The following is a 20,744-nucleotide window of genomic DNA, read 5'->3' on the forward strand; positions in this document are numbered from 1 at the left end:
GGAATGGGTCTAGAGCTGGGAAGAATCTGAATTCATCTAGTCTCCACAGTTTGCCAATGAAGAAATGAAACCTGGGGAGATTGCAATTTAGCTAAAAATCAGATAGATAGTATCAGAATTGACACAAATTGATGAGTGTGGTCCCCAGAAAAGTCCTCTTGAAAGAGGTAACCAGAGTGGGAAGTTGGGGTTCCAAGAAAAAAAACAGATGTTTTCCTAGTGGTTCTCTGGCCTGACACTTGTCCTCTCCCCCCCAAAACAAACTGAAACAAAACTTCAGTATTCACTTGGTATCATCTACCAAAAACTATATTGAACTATAAAATGGAGCATCTAAAATGTGTCCCCCAACTCCCTTTTTCTGACGCAGTAATGTCTGCAAAAATAAATGATCCCAGCGTTCTCCCTGTAATTGTAGGGCTGTATGTACCCAGCAGCTGAGAAAGCAAGGAATGTACATCCCATTTGGGTGATTCAGTTGCCTAGGTAATTATATTAGGCAGAGACCATTCTTTGGGGAGGATGAAAGCCCTTTTCATTCACAGCTGCATGTACTGCAGCTCACCCACCTGAATGGGGGTGAGGATGAGGAAATTGGGCTTCCCGGAGCTTCAGGGGAGAGAGAACCAAATGGAGGGTGTTAAACCTAATTCCTCTTCTAGAAACTTTGACACTGTACACAATGAATGGGGCAGGGAGAGGAAAATACTAGGAATGATCAATTATTTTTAGAGGATTGTATCTAGAAAGAATTCTAACTCTGAAATCAGAGGGCCCAGCTTCAAATCTTTCCTCCAGTTCTCATTGCTATGTCATCATGTCCAAATCAATTCACATTCATAGGGCTACTGGGTTACAGATTTGCAGCTGGAAGGGGCCCCAGAGTTCAACTGGTCTAACTTGTTCATTTTCCTTAACTGGAAACTGAGGCACAGATGTGCCCAAGAGCTCGGGTCCCCAATTCCAATTTCAGCACTCTCCACTGGACTACATCCCATCAAAAATAATAGAATAGAGCAAATCCATCTTAATCACAGACTCATTTGGCCCTCCCAATCCATAGAATCATTGATTTGGAGTGGGAAGGTATCTCAGAGTTTTATGGATGAAGCAATGGAAACTCAAGTGAACATCTGAAGAGGGATTTGAACCCGGTTCTGCTAACAAGGGTACTAATGATAGCATTGGACTGTGCCAGTGGATGTGTCTCCAAGAGACATGCCATTGGAATCATCCCAGAGGTTCGAGATAGCTTTATCTTTATCTGGGATCATGCATTGTAAGGGAGCAATTGGTTTAAGAAGCCTGAATAGCTATAAGGAGGCATTTGAATCCAAATGGAATTAAGGGAGAGCTGGCCAAGACAAACCTTTATCCTTTAGGTTAAGTGGAAAGTTTTCCCTAATTGAGCCAGGGAGGCAAGCTGCAGAGGGTTCAGCTACAACTTGTACTGTAGTCATGGAAACCAGCAGATGCCAAAATGCCTGCCATCTCTTTTGAAAATTTACCTGTATATGTGACTCATAATCTGCTGAATATAACTAATTCCCCAACGTCCCTCAAAATAATAATAACAACAATAATAATCAGAATGAGGAAAGTATATACTGAGACTTATAGCCCCCCAATTTTAAGGTAACTGATGGATTTGGGGAGAGATGACATATGTTGGTTCTGATTAGGGCCAAAAATGAATCCCTCCTGAAGTGGTTGTATAATCAACACGCCATATTTCCATTAAGCTGGAACCAATGACTGTAACTTACATAATAACAATTTTGAACAGTATAAATTTGAAGAAATGCAGTCACTCCACGGGATTCATTAGTTTCACTAATTGGGACTGCAATTCTTTTTTTCCCCCTCCATCTTGCCTAATCCTCAGAAGGTGGCACTTTAAGAACTTTTATTTTAAGACCTCAGAGTGGGGAGGCAAAGAAATACCACAGACTTTGGTGATTAAATGCTTTAAATATTCAATCTTAGCATGGCAATTATTTTCTTTAAAAAACTCTTCTAATAAGGGAGGGAGGAAGGAAGAAGGAAAGGAGAGGAAAGAGTGGAGAAAGGCATATGAGAGAGACAGGGAGATAAGGAGGGAGGGAGGGAGGAAAGGAAGAAGAGAAGGAGTGAGAGAGAGAGAGAGAGAGACGAGAGAGAGAAAGAGAGAGAGAGAGACGAGAGAGAGAGAGAGAGACGAGAGAGAGAGAGAGAGAGAGAGAGAGAGAGAAACAGGGAGAGAAAGACACACACAGAGACAGAGAGATAGAGGAAAAAAAAGAGGAGGAAAAGTAAAAGACAGAAAAAGGAAGAATAGAAGAAAATAATAAATGTTGGGGAAGAGAAAAAGAGAAGGCAGTTGGAAAGGAAGTGAAGGGAAGATTTTGAAGATCAGCATCATTAGACCTGAGATCAAAATAAATAAATGAAACTCGACCCCAGTCTTTCCCCAGGAACATGCAGTGTACATTCTGCCTCTACCTGGTGACTTAAATACGGACATAGCGTGACTTACAAAAGCTTTGTAATCACACGACTGGAAGATGAGTTTCTCCGGGTGATGCTGCCAGTACTGGACAGGTGTCGATGCCGTGGCTTCATTAGGTGGTCTCAGGGTGATGGAGGGCTCTCCCCAGTCTCCTGTCTGAAAATCACATTTATTCTCAAGGTAATGTAAGCAGCAGGCAGTCTCCTGATGCTTCTTCCCTGACTAGGACTTCAGCTCTGTCTGTCCATGCACTACACACACACGCATGCTGTGGTGGATGTGGAGGCAAACAAATTCTAGCTTGCAAACTGCTGCATCTCTACGACTAACATTCCACGTTCCCAATGTTTCATTAGCTTGGAGGTGCAAGTGGTGTGTGAATTGCTCTAGCTTTAGAATATAAAATGGAAAGCTTTGAAATAAAATTTCAAAATCTGGTCCGTTAAGTAATTAAGAAACTAAAACATTTAAACAGAAAATGAAGACATACAGAGATGATCAACTAAGTCTAGCAACAGAAAAAAAATTAGTGTTGGAAAGCGTTTTCTAGTCGAATATATCGTAAAATTTATTTCACAATGTGTTTACATCCAGGATGCTTATGCTCCATAATTGTCAAGCCCCTCGTTTGATACTGACTGCCAATCATTTGACATTTCTGGAGGCAAGGTGCTGCTTAAATCAAGTAACTAAACAAATCTTAAAAGAGAAGTGACACGAAAGGGTGACAGCTAACATCCCACCTCGGAATCCAACTCCATTAAAGTCATAACCCTTTTGCTGCTCTCTTGATTGGCAAAATTGCTTCCCCTTAGAAGACCTTAAAGCACAAATAACATTTAAAATGTCAAAGGTCACGTCTGGCCCACTTAAACATATACCTGCGCGTGAGAAACTGAATTGGCAGTTACAAGCGTATGGCTGGCTCTTGATTTTTTGAGTGCAGATGTTTAGCCTCTCCCTCCCTTCTGCCCACCCCCCCAGCACACGTGCATTCCACCATTGCATCGCCAGCCTTTTAGGGGCATTTACCTGTTACCGTAATTGACCAATGAAATAATCTGCAAATTCAAAGGCCCATGTGGGTGTTTCTTCTTGAGTGTGTCTCTGTGGGTGGGCAGCAATAGCAGATAATTGTACATTCTTCCCTGGTAGAGAGATTGCCTGTTTTGTCTTTTATTTATCTATTTTTTAAAAAAAATTTCTGTTCAGATGAGCATATCTAAGACTAGCTCTTTGGAGCAAGACTGAGAAATGGTAGCTTCTTAAATATGACTGGAGGTGGGTTAGGTTCTGGAATCCAATTTCTTTCTTCCCTCAAATAATAGAAAAAAATAAAAAAATACTAACTCTCTAAGGGCTGGATGCCAAAAGTCTTTGGGAAGTCAACGAGAGAACAAATTCTAAAATTCATAAATGAAATAAAGCTTTGATGAAGGATCAACTGGAGTGGGGCAAATTAGAAAAACAAAATGGTCCTTCAGTATAAACTCTTGGCAGGGAATAAAAACAGCCTTTATTTCCACTTATAAATTTGTGTTTGGGGACAAATGACTCTCTCCTGGAGGCTTTGTTTTCCTGTAGGAACAGAGTAGCCTCCTTTAGGAAGAATGCCCAATTTGTCTTTGTATCTCTCTCCACGGTGGCTGGCACAGTGCCCATGAGGGAGTAGAAGGAACCCTTCTATGTTTGTCTTAAAGGGTTCTCTGGCACCATCACCATGATGTGGGAGTCAGAACAGGCTACTGCTAAATTACTTAAATTCTCCCCCAGGGTATTGCCAGCGGTGGCTAGGGGCCAGGCAAAGACATGGTCTCTGCTCCTCGGAAACTCCAGCTCATCCTGAAGTCCCTGAAGAAGGCAACTGTCCATGTCCTTTGCCAAATGGGAAGGATCTCCCAACAGGTCTAGAGTAGAAGGCCGTTATTTATCTGGAAAAGTTCTGCCCACATCAAAAATAATCCTAGTTAAGTGACTCTTGGCTACCCCCTGAAGGCTTTCCCTTGTATCAGAATACCAGTTTTTGTCTTCTCTCTCGCTTTCTGTTATCTCATGCCCCTTCTTTCATTTTTGCTCTGGTTTCTTACTTTCTAGCTGCCAAAATCTTGAAGACTTTCTTCCTGATGCTATTCCTTTAGGACTATGTTTTCTGATTCATTTCTGATTCCTTCCTTTATTTTTCTAAAAGCAATCAGGGCTAAATGACTTGCTCAGGGTCATACAGCTAGTATGTGTCTTCCTGGCTCCAGGTCTGGCACTCTATCCACTTATCTGTCCATTCCTTTTTATTTATTTTTTGATGTGAAGCTTTTGTTTGGAAAAGCATTAACGAATTAGAACATCAGATCACCGTGGTATTTCCCTCTCCTATGGTGCTCATAGATCATTATCACTTTGGGAAACCAAAGATGAGAAGTCTAATTTTTATTCCGAGTGGTTGGAAGTAATTATCCCTGAAACTGAATAGATTTGAAAGCACTAACCAAAATCTTGCTGGACAGAAAACAGATGACCTCTGTATGGTGAGAGCTCTTAGAACGTGGCCCTAATGATTTGAAAACCCAGGATTTCCCAAAATGGCCAATCACCGCCCCTCTCCCAAATCCTCCCCACAACCCCAGTGTGACCCACAAATATAATACGATACTACAAAGATAATACAACATTGCCACAAAACAACATAAGTTTGCACACCACTCTGTCGAACGATACAGGAGGGATATCCGGGGAATTCAGTTACATGGCCAAAGAGCAGCCCCCAGACTCTGTCGATGCATTTTCCTCAAACCAAGCACCTGCTTTGGATCTCAGTTTTACTAGGAAAGCCAGGGAGAATTCTTTCCCTTGCACAAACCCAGTCTGACATAGCAGGGTTGGGATGTTGGCAGGAATTATAGGGGATCTGGGCAGGTTAGTATATTAAACATGCAGAAAAGATGCAAACCCACGGTGTCAAGTTTTTAGTTAGCCCAGGCACTTTCAGGGGAGTCAAAGGGAATCCCCACATAAAACAATTGCAGCCAAACATGGTTCCAAATGAAGACGGACATCATGAACACGAGGAGGAGCAATGTAGGGTCTAGCAAGCAGTATTTTCTAGGTACATTCTCATGGAATCACCTAATCTGGTGGATGGGTATTTGGAGAAACCAGTGGCCTGCTGACACTTTTGGTAGGCTCACTAATGGCTACTTTAGGAATAGCAAAAATCCCTCCCTCCCCCAATTCCTAATTCTGGATTTAAATCAGGGAGAATACCACCTATGACCTTTATGATAAACATGAAGATCACAGGATCCTAATGATGAGAACTGGGAGGGACCTTAGGAATTGGCTAATATAATCATTTTTTTTGTACAGATGAGGAGATTGACATCTCAGAAGTGAAGAGACTTATTCAAAATTATAAGGACAATAAATGGCAGAACTGGGATTAAAACCCAGATCTATTACTGCAAAATTCAGCACGTTTTCCACCATCTCAGGAAGAGAAAGGTCTTTTGTGGTCTTTATCTATGATGGCAAGTGGCAAGGAGGAAAGTAAACAGGGAAGGAGGAGAAAGAACACATTTCTTTGTGTTCCTGAAACTGCTCCAGCCCAGAGGTTTAAAAATTTCTCCACAGGGTCTGAATCTGCATTTCTGGAAATAGAAACTTAAGTTTTGTCAGACAGCGCTATTTTCAGAAGTATGTATTCAACTGAGTAAAAAGGAAAAGAAAATGGGGTTGCTTAAGATAGAATTCATAGAAGAGAAATTTGTTTCCTTCCTAGAAATTCATCAACTTTTTTTTTTCTTAATGACCCTACCTCTAAGAACATCCGGAAGCCTCTTTCTGTTGTGTATTCTCTTTTTCTTATTAATTTACTATACATGTTTGAGATCCAGTTGAAGCACTTTATGTATTTTACATTTAGGTCTAAGAGGACTATTACGACCCTATAGTTAGAATATAAGGAGAAAAGAGTGGTCTATCCCAGAAGTGCAAGTTCACAGTTTCATCCAGGGTCGCCGAAGCCTAAAGAAAGTGACTCTCGGGAGTGGGTGAGGAGACACTAACATAGAAACGTGACTTTTGTGAATCCCTGATCAACAACAGGTGTGCAGAGAATTACAGCGACACACCCTATGGAGTTTTGAAAACTATAAGAGAAAAAAAGTCCTTCCTTACACGTTTTGTTAAGCTCTGCCTTTGGGAAAAAAAGTGTTAATGAAAGGCAAAACCAAAATTAAGTTTAGAAAATCTCATTTTTGTTCCCAAAGTATTAGCACAACTTAAATTTACATTAGTATGTTTATAAGTCACAACTACCTTTCATAGAGATATAGCTAAGGGCAACCTTATTTATTTAAACTTATTTATTTTAAAATAATGTAATTGGTATTGGGTATATATTTACCACCCTACTCTTGCATTAGGACTGAATAATTTATAGACTTCTACAACATTAGAAGGTCTCCTTTGCTAATTTCACATAATGGTAGAATGTGAGTTTCTTGAGAGTAGATTAGATGTTTCTCCTTTGATTTTGAATATCTAGCACTTTAGACACACAGTTGCTGGCTCTTAATCATAAACTTTGTTGAATAATGGTGATTAAAAGTTTTCATCAGAAACCATGAACTTAAAAGGGCTTGTACTAGTCACATTATCTGCTTCCATCTGTCCTAATGGGACAACAGAAATGTAGGAAAATAGGGCATATGTTACAGGGTTAGAGGTATCAAATTCCCACAGCCATAAACCACCTGCAAAACTCCCAAGTATGGCTACAATCATATTAATATGCAACTTGGAAATATTTAACAAAATAAATAAAAATGCAATGTAGTATGTTGTATAGTCTGACTTTTCATTATTCAACATGGGGTTTTCTTGGCAAAGATATGGGAGTGATTTTTGCCATTTCTTTCTCCAGGGAATTAAGGTAAGCAGAGGTCGCACAGCCGGACAGTGTCGGTCCAAATTTGGACTGTTCTTCCTGATTCCAGGCCCAGCGATCTATCTACTGAGACACCTAGCTGCCTTTCAATATAGCATAGACAATGTGAGTTTGTGGTTTTCTAAGTCAATATATTCTAAGACATTCCTAAATGCCATTTAAAAAATCCAGATCTATTTCTTTAGAAAGGGAGAAAGAAAAGAAGGGAATAACCATTTATTAAATACCTATAAATAGTAACTCATTTAATCTAAAGGGATTCCTAATAATAAAAGATAATTCCTTCTTTTTATGGTGAAGTAATCAGGGTTAGGTGATTTGCCCATGGTCACACAGATGTTATCAGTAAGACCTTGGATTTGAAACCATTTTTCCTATCTCGGAGGTCAGCTTTCTATCCTAAGTGATGGTTTTCTCTTACATTATATAGTTTGAAAATTTTCTCTTTCTCCTTGTTTTTAACACAGAGCACTGGAGCTATTTTTCCAAGGTCATTTACACATAACTGAAGGAAATCATCAGTCAAAAAAGGAAAACTTCGGCTTAACAAGGCCCTAAATGGAATGAAAAATGGCAGCATCCTAAAATGATAGCAAGATTTAGCATAAGCCATACAGCTCAACAAGTATTCAGAGGGTTCTTCTTATTGTACCAACTGTCAGAGATAAAAGAATGTGATAGCTGTGACTACCCTTGCATTATATAACCCAATCCTCAGCTTCTTTATACCTGCTGTGGGTAAATGTAAAAGCCCAGTAGGATTGTGCTGGGGCTGCCAGGACCACAGGGATGTGACTTTCAAGGAGGCGGAAATGCAGTCTGGTTCTTTGTGGGAAGGAATCACAGCCATGTACATATAGTCCAACCCCCTCATTTTATAGATGAGGAAACCAAGAACCAGGAAAGCAAAAGCCAGGATCTGAACTTCAAATAGAGTGATATTTCTCCTGCACAATTATGCCTCCATAGCTATACCTATGAAAGGTAGTTTAAAAAAAATCATTATTTTAAAAAGGGGATTAACTGGACCATTTTCATTACCTTGTGTTGCAGAATCTAAAATAAATTAAGGAATGATTTCTCTCCATCTTGCTGTATCAAAAAAGCCAAATTATCATTAAAATTTTTATGTTAAAAATCTTGTTCTAAATGCAAAGGGAAATTGAATTGGGGGAACATTTTGTATACTTTAAGCTTTATATTCTCAGTTAAAAGTTACATAATGATGGCTGCAAGTAATTAAAAACCATAATTATATATTAAGTTTCCTTAATGAAAAAGGAAAGTGTGGAATCACTAAAGCCTTATCAACACCCTTCTTTCATCAGGATTTAATTGATTTTTGTTTCTGTGGGAGCTTTTCAATCTTTCTTTCCACCTACTCCTTGTCTCTCACTGGACCTTTACCTATTTATTACATGATCATTGTAGAAGAGGCAACAGAACCTAATCCTATTATCACATTTTCATGGGAGCTGCAATTTTAAGGATTTTGCTTTCAATATTTCTAATAAATCTGGGTTGTTGATCAAACTATATATGAACGTGAGATATACATGATGGTATTTATTTTTGGTATCCCTTAGGGCTTCAAAGAATGCTCTGTCTGGAGCTGCAGATTTACTTAGATGATTCTCATATATGCAGTGTAAATATAAAAGAAAATATATCCTACAAATGCCCCAAAATGTAGGCTCTCATGGCTAAAAAGAATATCATTTGGCATTTTTTGGGCCCGAGAGTTAGCACTAACAGGGACTTAAGAATTTATTGAGTCCAATTCTCTCATTTTTTAAATAAGGAAACTGAGGCACAGAGTCATTAAGTGACTTGCCCCATGTCACTGTTATTAAACGTCTGGATGTCAAGTTTTTTGACTCCAAGACCAGAGCTCTGTGCTTCATGACACTCCCTAGTTAATGCTTTCTTTGTCCACATTATTTTGTCATTACTTTGTTTATGTCTATGTATATACTGTCATTCCCCCATCCCAAGCAAAAGATAAGCTTTTGAGGGCAGGAATTGCTTTTTTTTCTTTTCCTTTTTATATCCTGATCTTTGTATCCTCAGATCCTTAATAAATACTTGTGGAGTGGAATGTAGCAGAACCCCTAATATGAGTTAGACTTGTAAGGCTAATAAAAGGATAGGATGACTTTGGAACACTTAAAAGCTTCCCATAATTCATTTAAATTTTGGAGGGGCTCCTAAAGTAAATATACAGACACCATTCTCTCCGTTGTACAGCAAGACCAGGCAATGATCATAGCTAGGTACAAGGACATTACAGATCCCACAAGCCAGTACCTTTCCCATTAAAAACAAAACCAAAACATGCACTGAAAAAACCCAGTGTCTTTTCAATAGAGTACACTGAGAGAGGGCCTCCCATGCTAATTAAATGCAAATCAAATTAGTGATTCTCAACCAGTACGCTGAGATAGTCCGAGGGAGTGTGCTCCCTCTAGATGGTAAATCTACTCATTCCATACTTCAAAGACCAATCATCTTACTGGGTTCAGACACTCATTTATGGATGCTCATCATTGCCTTCCATGCCTTAGTAAATTTTATGAGCTGCCATAGCCAGAAAAAATTCATAGTATTATAGATTTAGAATCAAAAAGAAATATGGAAACCATTTTGTTTGCCTAATTTTTTTTTTTAACTGATGAGGAAACAGGCCCAGAAGGCAACTTGCCCAAAGTCAAAAAGGTAGTATGTGACAAGGGCAATATATGAACCTGGATCTTCTTACTCTCTCTAGAGCCAGTAGTATTGTGGACATCAAAACTCCTAGTGATGATCCTTCTGAATTTGGCCAGGCTGATGTTTGGACAACAGTCCAACAACTTTTAACAGGGTTGGAATCAATGCCTTCTTGGCTCATAAGGATCCATCAGTCCTTCCTCCCCATTGCCAAACAGAAGGCATTGACTAGAGCATTATTTGGAAGCCAAATTCTTCAAAATCCTCTGCAGAAAAATACTAGAAAGATTTAAAATATTTTTAAATTAAAAATGAAAAGAATGGACAATAATTTTATTTTTTTTCCAAATAAAAGGGAACTTTTCCATACTAAGAATAGGTGATAATTCTAATATTAAGTATTTTGGAACAAAATGAGTAGAAATTTTAGTGACCTTCTGATGGTTAGTCAAAGCTACTGTTAAAAAAAAAAAAGGTTGAGAATTACTGTTTAGCTAGGAACTGGCACCTCTGTCACATATTTTTCTGCTCTTGAACAAACTGCATGAAATTCATACAGGTTGTCATGCAAATCATACTAAGATTAGGCTGGCTATAAGCAAAGAGCATAGGCCTCTGCACTAAGGCATATCAGACACAAAGGTGGTGGGAGAGGAAGGAAATAGTACAAGATGGGAAGGAAGTGGACAATTAGATATATTAGTATAGTTTTTCCACCTTCCCAGCAAAAGCAAGTCAACGTAGACATCGGGAATAAAGATCAAGACTGACACGGGATGGGTTGTGACTGAAGACTTTACAAGCTGAATAAACTCTGACTCCGGACATGTTTTTTCCACACCGACGAATTACAAGGCATGATAAATGAAGGCACAGACAAAGAACCTCAGGTATCAGGGGACATTACAAACCATCTGGCACTTTCAGGACATAGCACCTGTTGGTAACTGCTCACAACACTTGGCAAGACATTACACGGTGCAAATTGAGAAAGAGAACATAACCGTTCATTGTCTTACATTATGAACCTGATGGATCGCTGAGAATGGAAATCCTGCATTCTGGTTCGTCCATATTTCACAGACAGACGACTGCTGATATAAACAGAAAACTATATCTTATCTTGAAAATATTTTAACATCGACAACTGCCCAAGTGGACTCAAAGAGTATACAAGGAAAATCAACAGAATGGTAAAGAATAACATTAAAAATCCAACTTGTAAATGTTTTACTTTTTTTTGGTTTTAGTCATGTATTTCAAAGTAATTTTCTTTGCTAATGAAATTGGTTTTTGACTAGTTGATTACATTTCAAGCTGAGGGAAAAACCCACAATCCTACCCAGAGTGTAACAAAATTAACTTCAGCTTTTGGAAAAGAAAACTTGTTTTTCACATTTGCCAAAAGAGATAGATTGTTCCTTTACTATGATACAAAGATACAAAAAATCTAAACACTATCATTAGCAATGGAAAAATCAATGGAAACTTTCTTAATAAAAACAGGTAAAAACAAGAAGGCTCTTGGCATAGTTATAGAAATACCAAGAGAGAAATTAAAGCCACAAACATCAGCAAAGAGGAGATGCAGTCTTATTCGCAGGTAATTAGAAAACCTCAAAGAATCAGCAAACTCTAACAGATGATCAAAAGCTTCAGTAAATAGCAGGATATAAAATAATTTTTAAAAAAATTCATGAGCATTTCTATATAGAACTAACAAAAATCATGAAAAATGTTGTATAAAGAATTCAATGCAAAGGAAAAGGTTCATTCTTTCCATATACCATTCTCTCTTCCTATTAAAGAAGTAGAAACTTCTCTCTCCAACCTGGCAACTGTATCATGCCCCCTTTCCTTTCCCACAGCCTTCCATATTCCCATTTAAGGTTGTTTTCCTTCATTCTTCCTTCAGGAAACCTTCATAAAGATCAAAACTTTCTATTGATTTGTCTTCAATGACTGATTACAAGAGAAAAAAGGGAAGATCTTCTCATGAGTTATTGTTCCATTTTGGAAATATGGAAATACATAATACATACATATATGTATATGTATGTATGTATACATGTATCTAATATAACTTTCCCACTGGAGTAACTTGAGGAAAAGCAGAGTGGTCTATAAAGCTTCAAAATCTGCTCAATGGTTCAGGTAGTATCTAAGTCTATGTATGAGGGAGATGTAGTTAGGATTGGGAAGAATTCTCATTTTCTTCCTTATTGATCATAAGATCATGAATTTGAATGCAGAAACAACCTTAGAGATTAATGAATTTATACCCTATCATTTTATAGATAAGGAAACAGGCTCAGAAGTGAGGGGATTTACTCAGGATTACACAGTTGGTGACTATAAGAGGAGCAATTACAACCCAGTTTTCCAGACTCTAAATCTAATATGCTATTTAGTATTATTTACTACTGAGGCTCCCCACCATAGTTGGCTTTCAATTTCTATTTCAGCAAAGCAAGCTGATGACATCCCTTCATCACCTTACTATAGATTAGTGCCATCACACATCAAATCAACCCAAATGACGCATTGCAGGGAGAAGGCTGAAAAAATGATCTGGCCTTTTTCTTGCATCTTTACCAATTTTGTCCTTTTTAAAAAAGACCCCTTGAAATCCTAGGACATGGATGAGAACAGGCTTCATAGTTGCCGAGCAACTAAAAATTCGCTAAGCATCATAATAATTCACAGCATTCCTGAGCAGATAGCAACAAGAGGCTTTATAAGAGGAGAGAAACGTAACCACAATATCCAGAAAGCTGGCAAAAATAGCAATGTCAAAACCTTCATCTAAATGAAAACTACACAGAGTAAAGACACAATAAAAGCAAGGGCCTGAGCCATCACATCTGTTTCCAGAATAGCTGCTAGAATTCAGTCAGTGGCCCATTTTCCCTCATCCTTTTTAGTCTGCAATCTGGATGGCTTGCTGAGCAACAGGCTTATATTTCTGAAATTGGCGGAATAGATCAGTATGAAAGGACCAAAAGGCCTTTCCAGATGAGCTTCTGAGTAGTAATGACTTTCCCTTCTCAATTAGTTCCCTCTAAACTTCATGTTCTTTCCTTAGCTGGGAGAGATTTTCCTCTTGTTTTCCCCCATTCTCTAGTAAGTTGCTTACAAAGCCTCTAGCATCTGTTAATTTTAATATCCATCTGCTGTTTGAGATGAAATGATTATTTATCCAGGAATTCTCATTCTAAATGGAAAATGGCATTCCTTTGAAATATCTTTAATTTAATGCATTGTCTTTTCTCTGCAAAGTCTTAATCTCATTCTTTCATATAAATTGTATCTCCTTTATAGAGTCAGAGCACTCTGGAAGTAGAAAGGGCTACAGAAAAAAATCCAATCTAACATCTTAATTTCATCAATGATGAAACCGAATTCTAGAATATTCAAGTCACCCGCCTGAAATCATGCTATTAATGGACCCACACAAAATGTAGCAGTGATATAAGCATGTGAGACTGTACAGAGATAACAATACTTTTCATCAGCATAGGAACTCTTTCCACAGTGCTGTAATTTTTCTATAATTTTCCTCTCCTTCCTCTCCTATGCAACCAGATGCAAAGTTCTGTTGATTCTTTCTCTCCAACCTTATACCCAACCTCTTATCTCTATTCTTTTTTTTTCTTATTTCTAGTCCACTCCTTCAGATCAGTGGTATCAAACTATATTTATAAAGAAATGGACCACAAAGTCATACATGAGAATTTCTGCAGGCCACACACTGATTTCACTTTAAAATGTAATATTATCTATATTTTTTGTATTTTAATACAATATTTCCAAAAACATCTTTATCTGGTCCAGATTACTCTGGGGAATATTGTGGGCTGCTATTTAACATCCTTGGTTTAGGCTACTGATAGCCTCCTAATTGGTCTCTCCTAAAGACTTTAAGAAGGTCAAGATCTCCCACAGCACCAGGGCCATAGCCAATCATTCTGATCTATATTGTGGCACCAGACCCAGAGAGCTCCAGAAGAGAGAGTAAAGCTAGTGATCTTGCCCTACTCTCCCTCAAATCCAATTTATATATGTCCCTGAGGTCACGATCCTCTTGGAGAATGAAGGATAAACAACTATTACAACCATCTTTCCAGTCTATTTTCCACAGAGCCATCAAAGTGATTTTCTTACATCACTCTTCTGTTTAATAAACTTCAGTGGCTCCCTATTACCCCTCTCCTGTTTGCCATTTAAAGCCTTTACTTGTAACTCAGTCCCAATCTACTTTTCCAAGTCAATTATAAACTAGTCTTCATATCTACAATCCAGCCAAACAGACTTTTCCACTGTTCTTTATCCCTGATGCTCTAGCTTCTATTTCTGTACCTTTGCATAGGGCGTCCCCTATACGTGATATGCTCTTCTGCCACTTCACTTCTGCCTTTCTGAATGCTTGGTTGCCTTTAAAACTTAACTTGTGAGTCCTCTCACTGCAAGTGCTTTCCCTATTTCCCAAGGATCTAATTTTTCTTTTCTACATATTTATATATTTTGTATGTATTATATACATTTTGTTTATATTTGTATATTTTTTGTTTATATTTACATATGTAATGAATACTTCTTCCCTTCCCTCTCCTTCTCTCTTTCTTTTTCTTCTTTTCACTCTTTTCTCTCCCTTTCCCTTCCCAATAAAGCAGAAGACTGTTTACTAACCTGGAGTGACCATTCCACCAGGTAAATAACCAATATTAATGTTTTCTTTGTTAAAAATATAACAACCACAACAACCACTACTCTCCAAAAATACACAACCAAACATCCAACCACCGGCAATCCTTCAGATACAGTTTTGATAACCTTTTTGAAATGCTATTCAGCGTTCCAGGTCACTTAGTAGGGTTCCATTTTGTAAATCATGGCTTCAGGGCAGCAATTCAGAGCAGAAGTGATGATTTAGGCTCATTTCAAAAGCAGCAATGCTTCAATAATGTCAAATAACTAGTTGGATAGTCTGCTGGAATGAGACTTAGAATTTAAAAGCATTTTTAGAAGCTAGTTTATTATTATTTTTTAGTAAGATTTAAGTTTAGAGATCATATAATCTAGACTGTTACTTTTATAGATAAAGAAATTACGCTCAGAGAAGTGAGGTTATTTAGTCACACAGTCAGTTAGGGACTGAGCTGGGATACAGAGCCTTGTCTAAGGATTTTTAAAAGTCCATATTTATGTTTTTCACGACTTTACATGTATAATTGGTATCATATTCTTGCCTTCTTAATGGGTGGAAGAAGGGCTAGAGAGGGAGAGAATTTGGAACTCAAAATACAAAATTATCAAATAAATAAAGAACTTTAAAAAGTCCATATTTAACTGCCAGGCTCTCAAGTTACCAAGAGTAAATTTGGATACTAATAAAAGCAACAATTTGCATTTCGATAGTGTTTTTCAGTTTGCAAATTGGTTTTCTCTAGTAAAAGTTTTCCCAACGGTAAATTTATTTTATTTTATTTTTATTCTTTAGGTTGTTGAAGTGTTCCTATACTCATAGGCTACATACAGTGCCTCCCAATTGGAGGGATGTGTAGAGTGTGTGTGTATATATGTGTGTGTGTGTAGGAGAGGGAAAAATAAGAGTTTTTAGTAAAAGGCATTATGGTTTAGGACTCTAGAGTTGATATCATTCCCTTATTTTCATATGTTCTGTTAGAAATAATGTCATTCCACCTCCCTTCTCTGGGCTTCTGCATAAGCTTTACTCTATGACTTGAACATGCTTCCTTCCAAACTTTGTCTCTTGTAACCCCTGGCTTCCTTCAAGACAGTTAGAGTAGCACCTTCTCCACGGGACTTTTGTCCTACCTGCTGGTGCTGTCTACCTTTCCAAGTTGCCTTATACTGTGTGTGTGTGTGTAAGTATGTAATATATGTACATATACACACATATGCATATATTTTAAAATAAAATAGATGCAAGGTCTATCGATCTATCTGAGATAGATTATCTAGCAAATCTATATCTATCTATCAGATAGATCATCTATCTTTCAATCAGATAAAATATCTGATAGATTATATATATCTATTAGATTATCTATCAGAAGATTATATATCTATATAAGATTATCCATCTGATAGTTCATCTATCTATCCTTCCTATCTATCTATCTGTTTATCTTTCTGTCTATTGTCTTCTATTTCTTTTATCTTTCTATTGTCTTCTATTTATATTTTCTTTTTTCTTTCTTTCTCTCTCTCTCTCTGGATATGTGTGTGTGTATATAAACATGAACATAGATGGGTTGTTTCTTCCTTACTACTAAGCAGTTGGGAGGAAGGCACAATTTCACCTTCATTTTTGTTCTCTTAGCACAGGACCTGGAAGACAGAGGCTGCTGAATAACTGCTTGACCTCTGCTGTCCCTTCAGTCAGGCTGGCATCCATAAGGTACCCGGCATGCTGTGAGGGAGTGTGTGGGGGGATATAAGAAGGAACAAGGCACAGTCTCCCCATCTGCCAAAGTTTAGGGGATGGCTGGTGGCCACATCCATTTCTGCTTCTTTCCCATAGTCCACGGCCTCTTCTTCAAGGTGCCGCCAGTAAGGGCAAAGAGCCGGGATCAAGCTTTGTGGAACAGAGTCACAGTACCGGCCGCTTAAGTTCAGTAGGCACTCCAAAGACTTGGGAAGAGTTAAAAGCTGACATTTTAATGGCACTTGTACTTTACACCTGACCTTTTCTATGAAGCTTTGCACATCTTAAAGTAATATATAAATGTTAGCTATTATTAGGGAGAGGCACTGGACTTGTGATTTCATTGATACAGGGAACTCCCAGGAGAGGACATTCTCTTTGCCATTACTGACCTCTACCTGCTCTGAAACTTAAGCATTTCAGAGAACTGAAGGAGGGACTGACACAGTCTGGAAGCAGGATGGGAACTCAAGTCTTGTAGACTCCAAAGCCACTTTCTATCAATGAATAAAAACGAATCATAAAGCATTTATGAAGCACAGACAATGGGCTGTGCACTATGCTAAGTATTAGAGTATGCTTTCTTCCCTTCTAGCTCTTTCACGTCCCAGCTAAAATTTCCCCTTTTAGAAGGAAACCTTTCCTGATCCCTCTTGATTTTAGTGCCTTCCCTCTGTTGATTATTTCTAGCTCATCCAGTATATACATAGCCCATTTGTACACAGTCATTTGCATATCGTTTCCTTCATTAGATTGTGAGCTCTTTGAGGAGGGACTGATTTTTATCTTTTTTGTGTGTAATCCCAGGAATTAGTCCAATTCCTGGTACATAGTAGACAATAAATGACTATTAACGGATAAGTAATAAAAGCAAGACAGTTCCTGCCCGTAAGGAGCTCACATTTTAATTGGGGGAATATGTTATAAAAGAAAATCCAGCTGTAGGACAGCTAGCAGATCCCTCTAGCCAATATGCCATGCTGTCTCTAAGGCTATTACTAAGGAAAAATGAATGAATGGAACCTTTAAGTAGGATACCATTAAGGTAGATGTTTTCTGCCTTGATGTTTCCCAGGAAAAAAGACATCCTTTCTTTTCCCTCCATCTTCCCATTGTCCTAATTTCAGGTCACTGGCCAAATCCAATATAGAGTTCAACAGTTCACGTTAAAGACTAAGTTTCAGAAGTCAAGTTAAAGGAAAAATGAAAAAAAATTCTATCTCTTGGATGATAGTGACTTAAAAACCCCACAGATTGGGTAAAATAGCTCAAAGAAAAGGTCATTGTTACAAAGATACAGCCTCATTCTCTTACTTTCAAACTCTACAGCTTCTTGAACAGAGACTCAGACAAGATAAAATCCGTCAAAGAGTGGAAAGTCACAGATGCTCGGTTCAGAAACAACATCTTGAGGACCAAAGACCTCTCATTCATCTTGTTTTTCCAATGTGACAGGAGAGCTGGCTACATTCATGAGGTCATAATGAATTCTAGAAATCAAAACTTGCAATCCTACCCCATTTTCCTGTGAATGAAAGTTCTTGACTTTACTGAGAAACTGAGGACCACATTTCTCCCATCACTAGAGCAGGACATCACTTCTATGGCAACACAGGAACTGATCATATAAAATGGGAGTATTAGGAGATTTTAATTTGCATTGCCTTTCTCTGAAGGAGCCTTAAAAGATGTGGAAATGATCCATTCATTCCAACTTCATTTTATAAGGGAGGAAACTGAAGTTCAAAGAGATAACTTGCCCAAAGTCGTGGTATTAATATTTGTCAGAGGCAGGCTTTGAATGTCTTTCTGATGCAAAGAATAATACTCGAATCTATTATATCACTCTATACTATTTACCTCTAAAAATAAAGGCACGGATATAATAAAATATATTATAAATACATACACACATATACAAAAACATATTATAAAAAAGAAAATCACAGCTCCAGAGCAGGTCTTGGAGGCCGTCCTGTCCAATTTGATAATTTTACATATGACGAAACTGAGGCACAGATACATTAAGTGATTTGCCAAGAGTTGTAGCTTTAGAGATGGGATTTGAACTCACTTCTTCTGGCTCTGAAGTCAGTGCTCTTCCCACTGTATGACTCTATTAAAGGAGCACAACTTTAGCAGACATTCAAGTTAGGTACAGCCCTGGTAAAAGAATCTTTCGATATCGTTTTCTTCAATTCTTCATCTTTGAATATTTACAATATTTATTGGCTATACTTCAGTTTTTTAAACTATGGTTCATGATGCCAAATGGGGTCTTATAATTGAATGTGAGGGTCACAAAATTATTATTTGTTACGAGTATATGTTTGATTCGATATACATCTATATATTCAGGGATATGTAAAAATTTCTCACAAGCGAAAAAATTTAAGAAGCCTGCTCTAGTCCAGCTCCCTCATTTTCTAGAGAAGGAAAATGTTGTAGAGGGAATTTTTGTTTGTGTTCCAATCACTTTAAATGTTCTATTCCATCTTCTTGGGTCTCCTGATGCTCCAAAATTTGTTTAGAGTCATTATTTAAAGAAATTTAAAGCAGTTTGGGGGTGTTCCTGCCTTCACTTCACTATCTTGACTCCATCTCTTGTTCCAATTACTTTAGATGGCCACCAAGATCCCTTCCAATTTAGAGATGCTATGATGGTATCAGCAATCATCAAAGTGAGCTCCATTAGACCTGTGATCTTATTGACGTGTGATTAGAGAAATGTGGACCGAGAGCTGGAAGGGAATTCAGAGGCCATTAGTGCAGCCTACTTACTTTACAGAGGAGGAGTCTGAGACAAAGAGAAAGCAAATGATTTACCCAGATCAGACAGGTTACAAGGGGCAGAGCTGGGATTTGAATCCAGGTCCTCTGAATCTCAAATCTAGTATGCTTTTCACTGTAGCACGCTATCTCTATGGTATTCCCATCCACCTTTTCTGCAAAGGGGGAAATCACAACGCATTGGGTATCTGCCCATTTTGTCTGACTCTTGCCATGATGTGTCACCAAAGTGGTCAACCCACCATAGTGGAGATCTTCCTTATGTCCTCTTAAAATCTCACTGATAGCAATGGAAACATGGAGAATGTCTCTGTTTCTGTCTCTCTTCTCTGTCTCTCTCTGTCTCTCTTCCTCTGTTCCTCTCTATTTCTCTGTCTTTCTGTCTCTGTCTCTTTTTCTCTGTTGGTCTCTCTCTGTTTCTCTCTCTCTTCTGTCTGTCTCTGTCTCTCTTCCTCTGTCCCTTTCTATTTCTCTCTCTGTCTGTCTCTGTCTCTGTTTCTTTTTCTCTGTCTGTCTCTCTCTGTTTCTCTCTTCTGTCTGTCTCTGTCTCTCTTCCTCTGTCCCTCTCTATTTCTCTCTCTGTCTCTTTTTCTCTGTCTGTCTCTCTCTGTTTCTCTCTCTCTTCTGTCTCTGTCTGTCTTTCTCTCTATCTCTCTTCTGACTCTATCTGTTTGTCTGTCTCTCATTGTTTTTCCTGGAATGAAGAACTCCAGACCCTTAATTAGTTTATTTAAGTCCTTTGGATTGTCTCCTGATACAAGTTTTTTTTTAAAGATGAGATTCTATTACTCTGGCATGGATAAGCCCTGGACCAAATACATCGCCTCTAGTCCACAGAAGACACCACAGTCTTGGAGGCTAACTCCCCTTCATTTGCAAAGATCATGGACAGACTCTGCATGTATTATTCACTGTTTGACTGAAGCCAAAGGGCAGGCCCAGAACTGCACAGGGGATTTCTTTGTGAGGAAAAATAGAACAGTTGATACAGAAGCTCTTTATGAATAACCCCATTCTGGTAAGATTGTCGGGTTTCCTCGATGTTGCTAAGAATTTAGAATAAGATGGAATGATGCTGATTATTAGCAATAAAGTCAGTGAATAATTTTCCCTGACAACTAGGGTTTCATTTATCTTTCCCAACTTCTCACCATCTTGAGACTACTTTTCATGTTTACAAAGAGCTTTCCACACATTATCTCATTTGAGCTTCCCAAAGCTTTGTGATGTAGGGATTATTACCTCCATTTTACAGATAAAGAAACTGAGGCTAAAAGATTATATGACTCCTCCAGAAACTTATACTTCTAGTTAAATGTCTGAAGTAAGATTAGAACTCAGCTCTTCCTGATTCCAAGTCCAGC

At 38.2% G+C, this 20,744-nt stretch overlaps 1 protein-coding gene across 5 annotated transcripts in view; it reads right to left on the minus strand.

Moving 5' to 3' along the window:
* Positions 1-20,744, minus strand: part of ANKS1B (ankyrin repeat and sterile alpha motif domain containing 1B) — a 1,349,660-nt gene that overhangs the window by 66,483 nt on the left and 1,262,433 nt on the right. For 2 of the 5 annotated variants that reach the window (XM_052001623.1, XM_052001625.1), the window contains 2 exons: positions 11,159-11,233; positions 2,516-2,644 (listed from right to left, as the gene is read on the minus strand). In XM_052001623.1, the coding sequence (XP_051857583.1) occupies positions 2,516-2,644; positions 11,159-11,233 (204 nt within the window). The remainder of the gene's footprint in view (positions 1-2,515; positions 2,645-11,158; positions 11,234-20,744) is intronic. The other 3 variants (XM_052001627.1, XM_052001626.1, XM_052001624.1) reach the window with 2 other exon arrangements.

This window comes from Antechinus flavipes, chromosome 5 (assembly GCF_016432865.1).
Source record: "Antechinus flavipes isolate AdamAnt ecotype Samford, QLD, Australia chromosome 5, AdamAnt_v2, whole genome shotgun sequence".
Taxonomy (NCBI): Eukaryota; Metazoa; Chordata; class Mammalia; order Dasyuromorphia; family Dasyuridae; genus Antechinus; species Antechinus flavipes.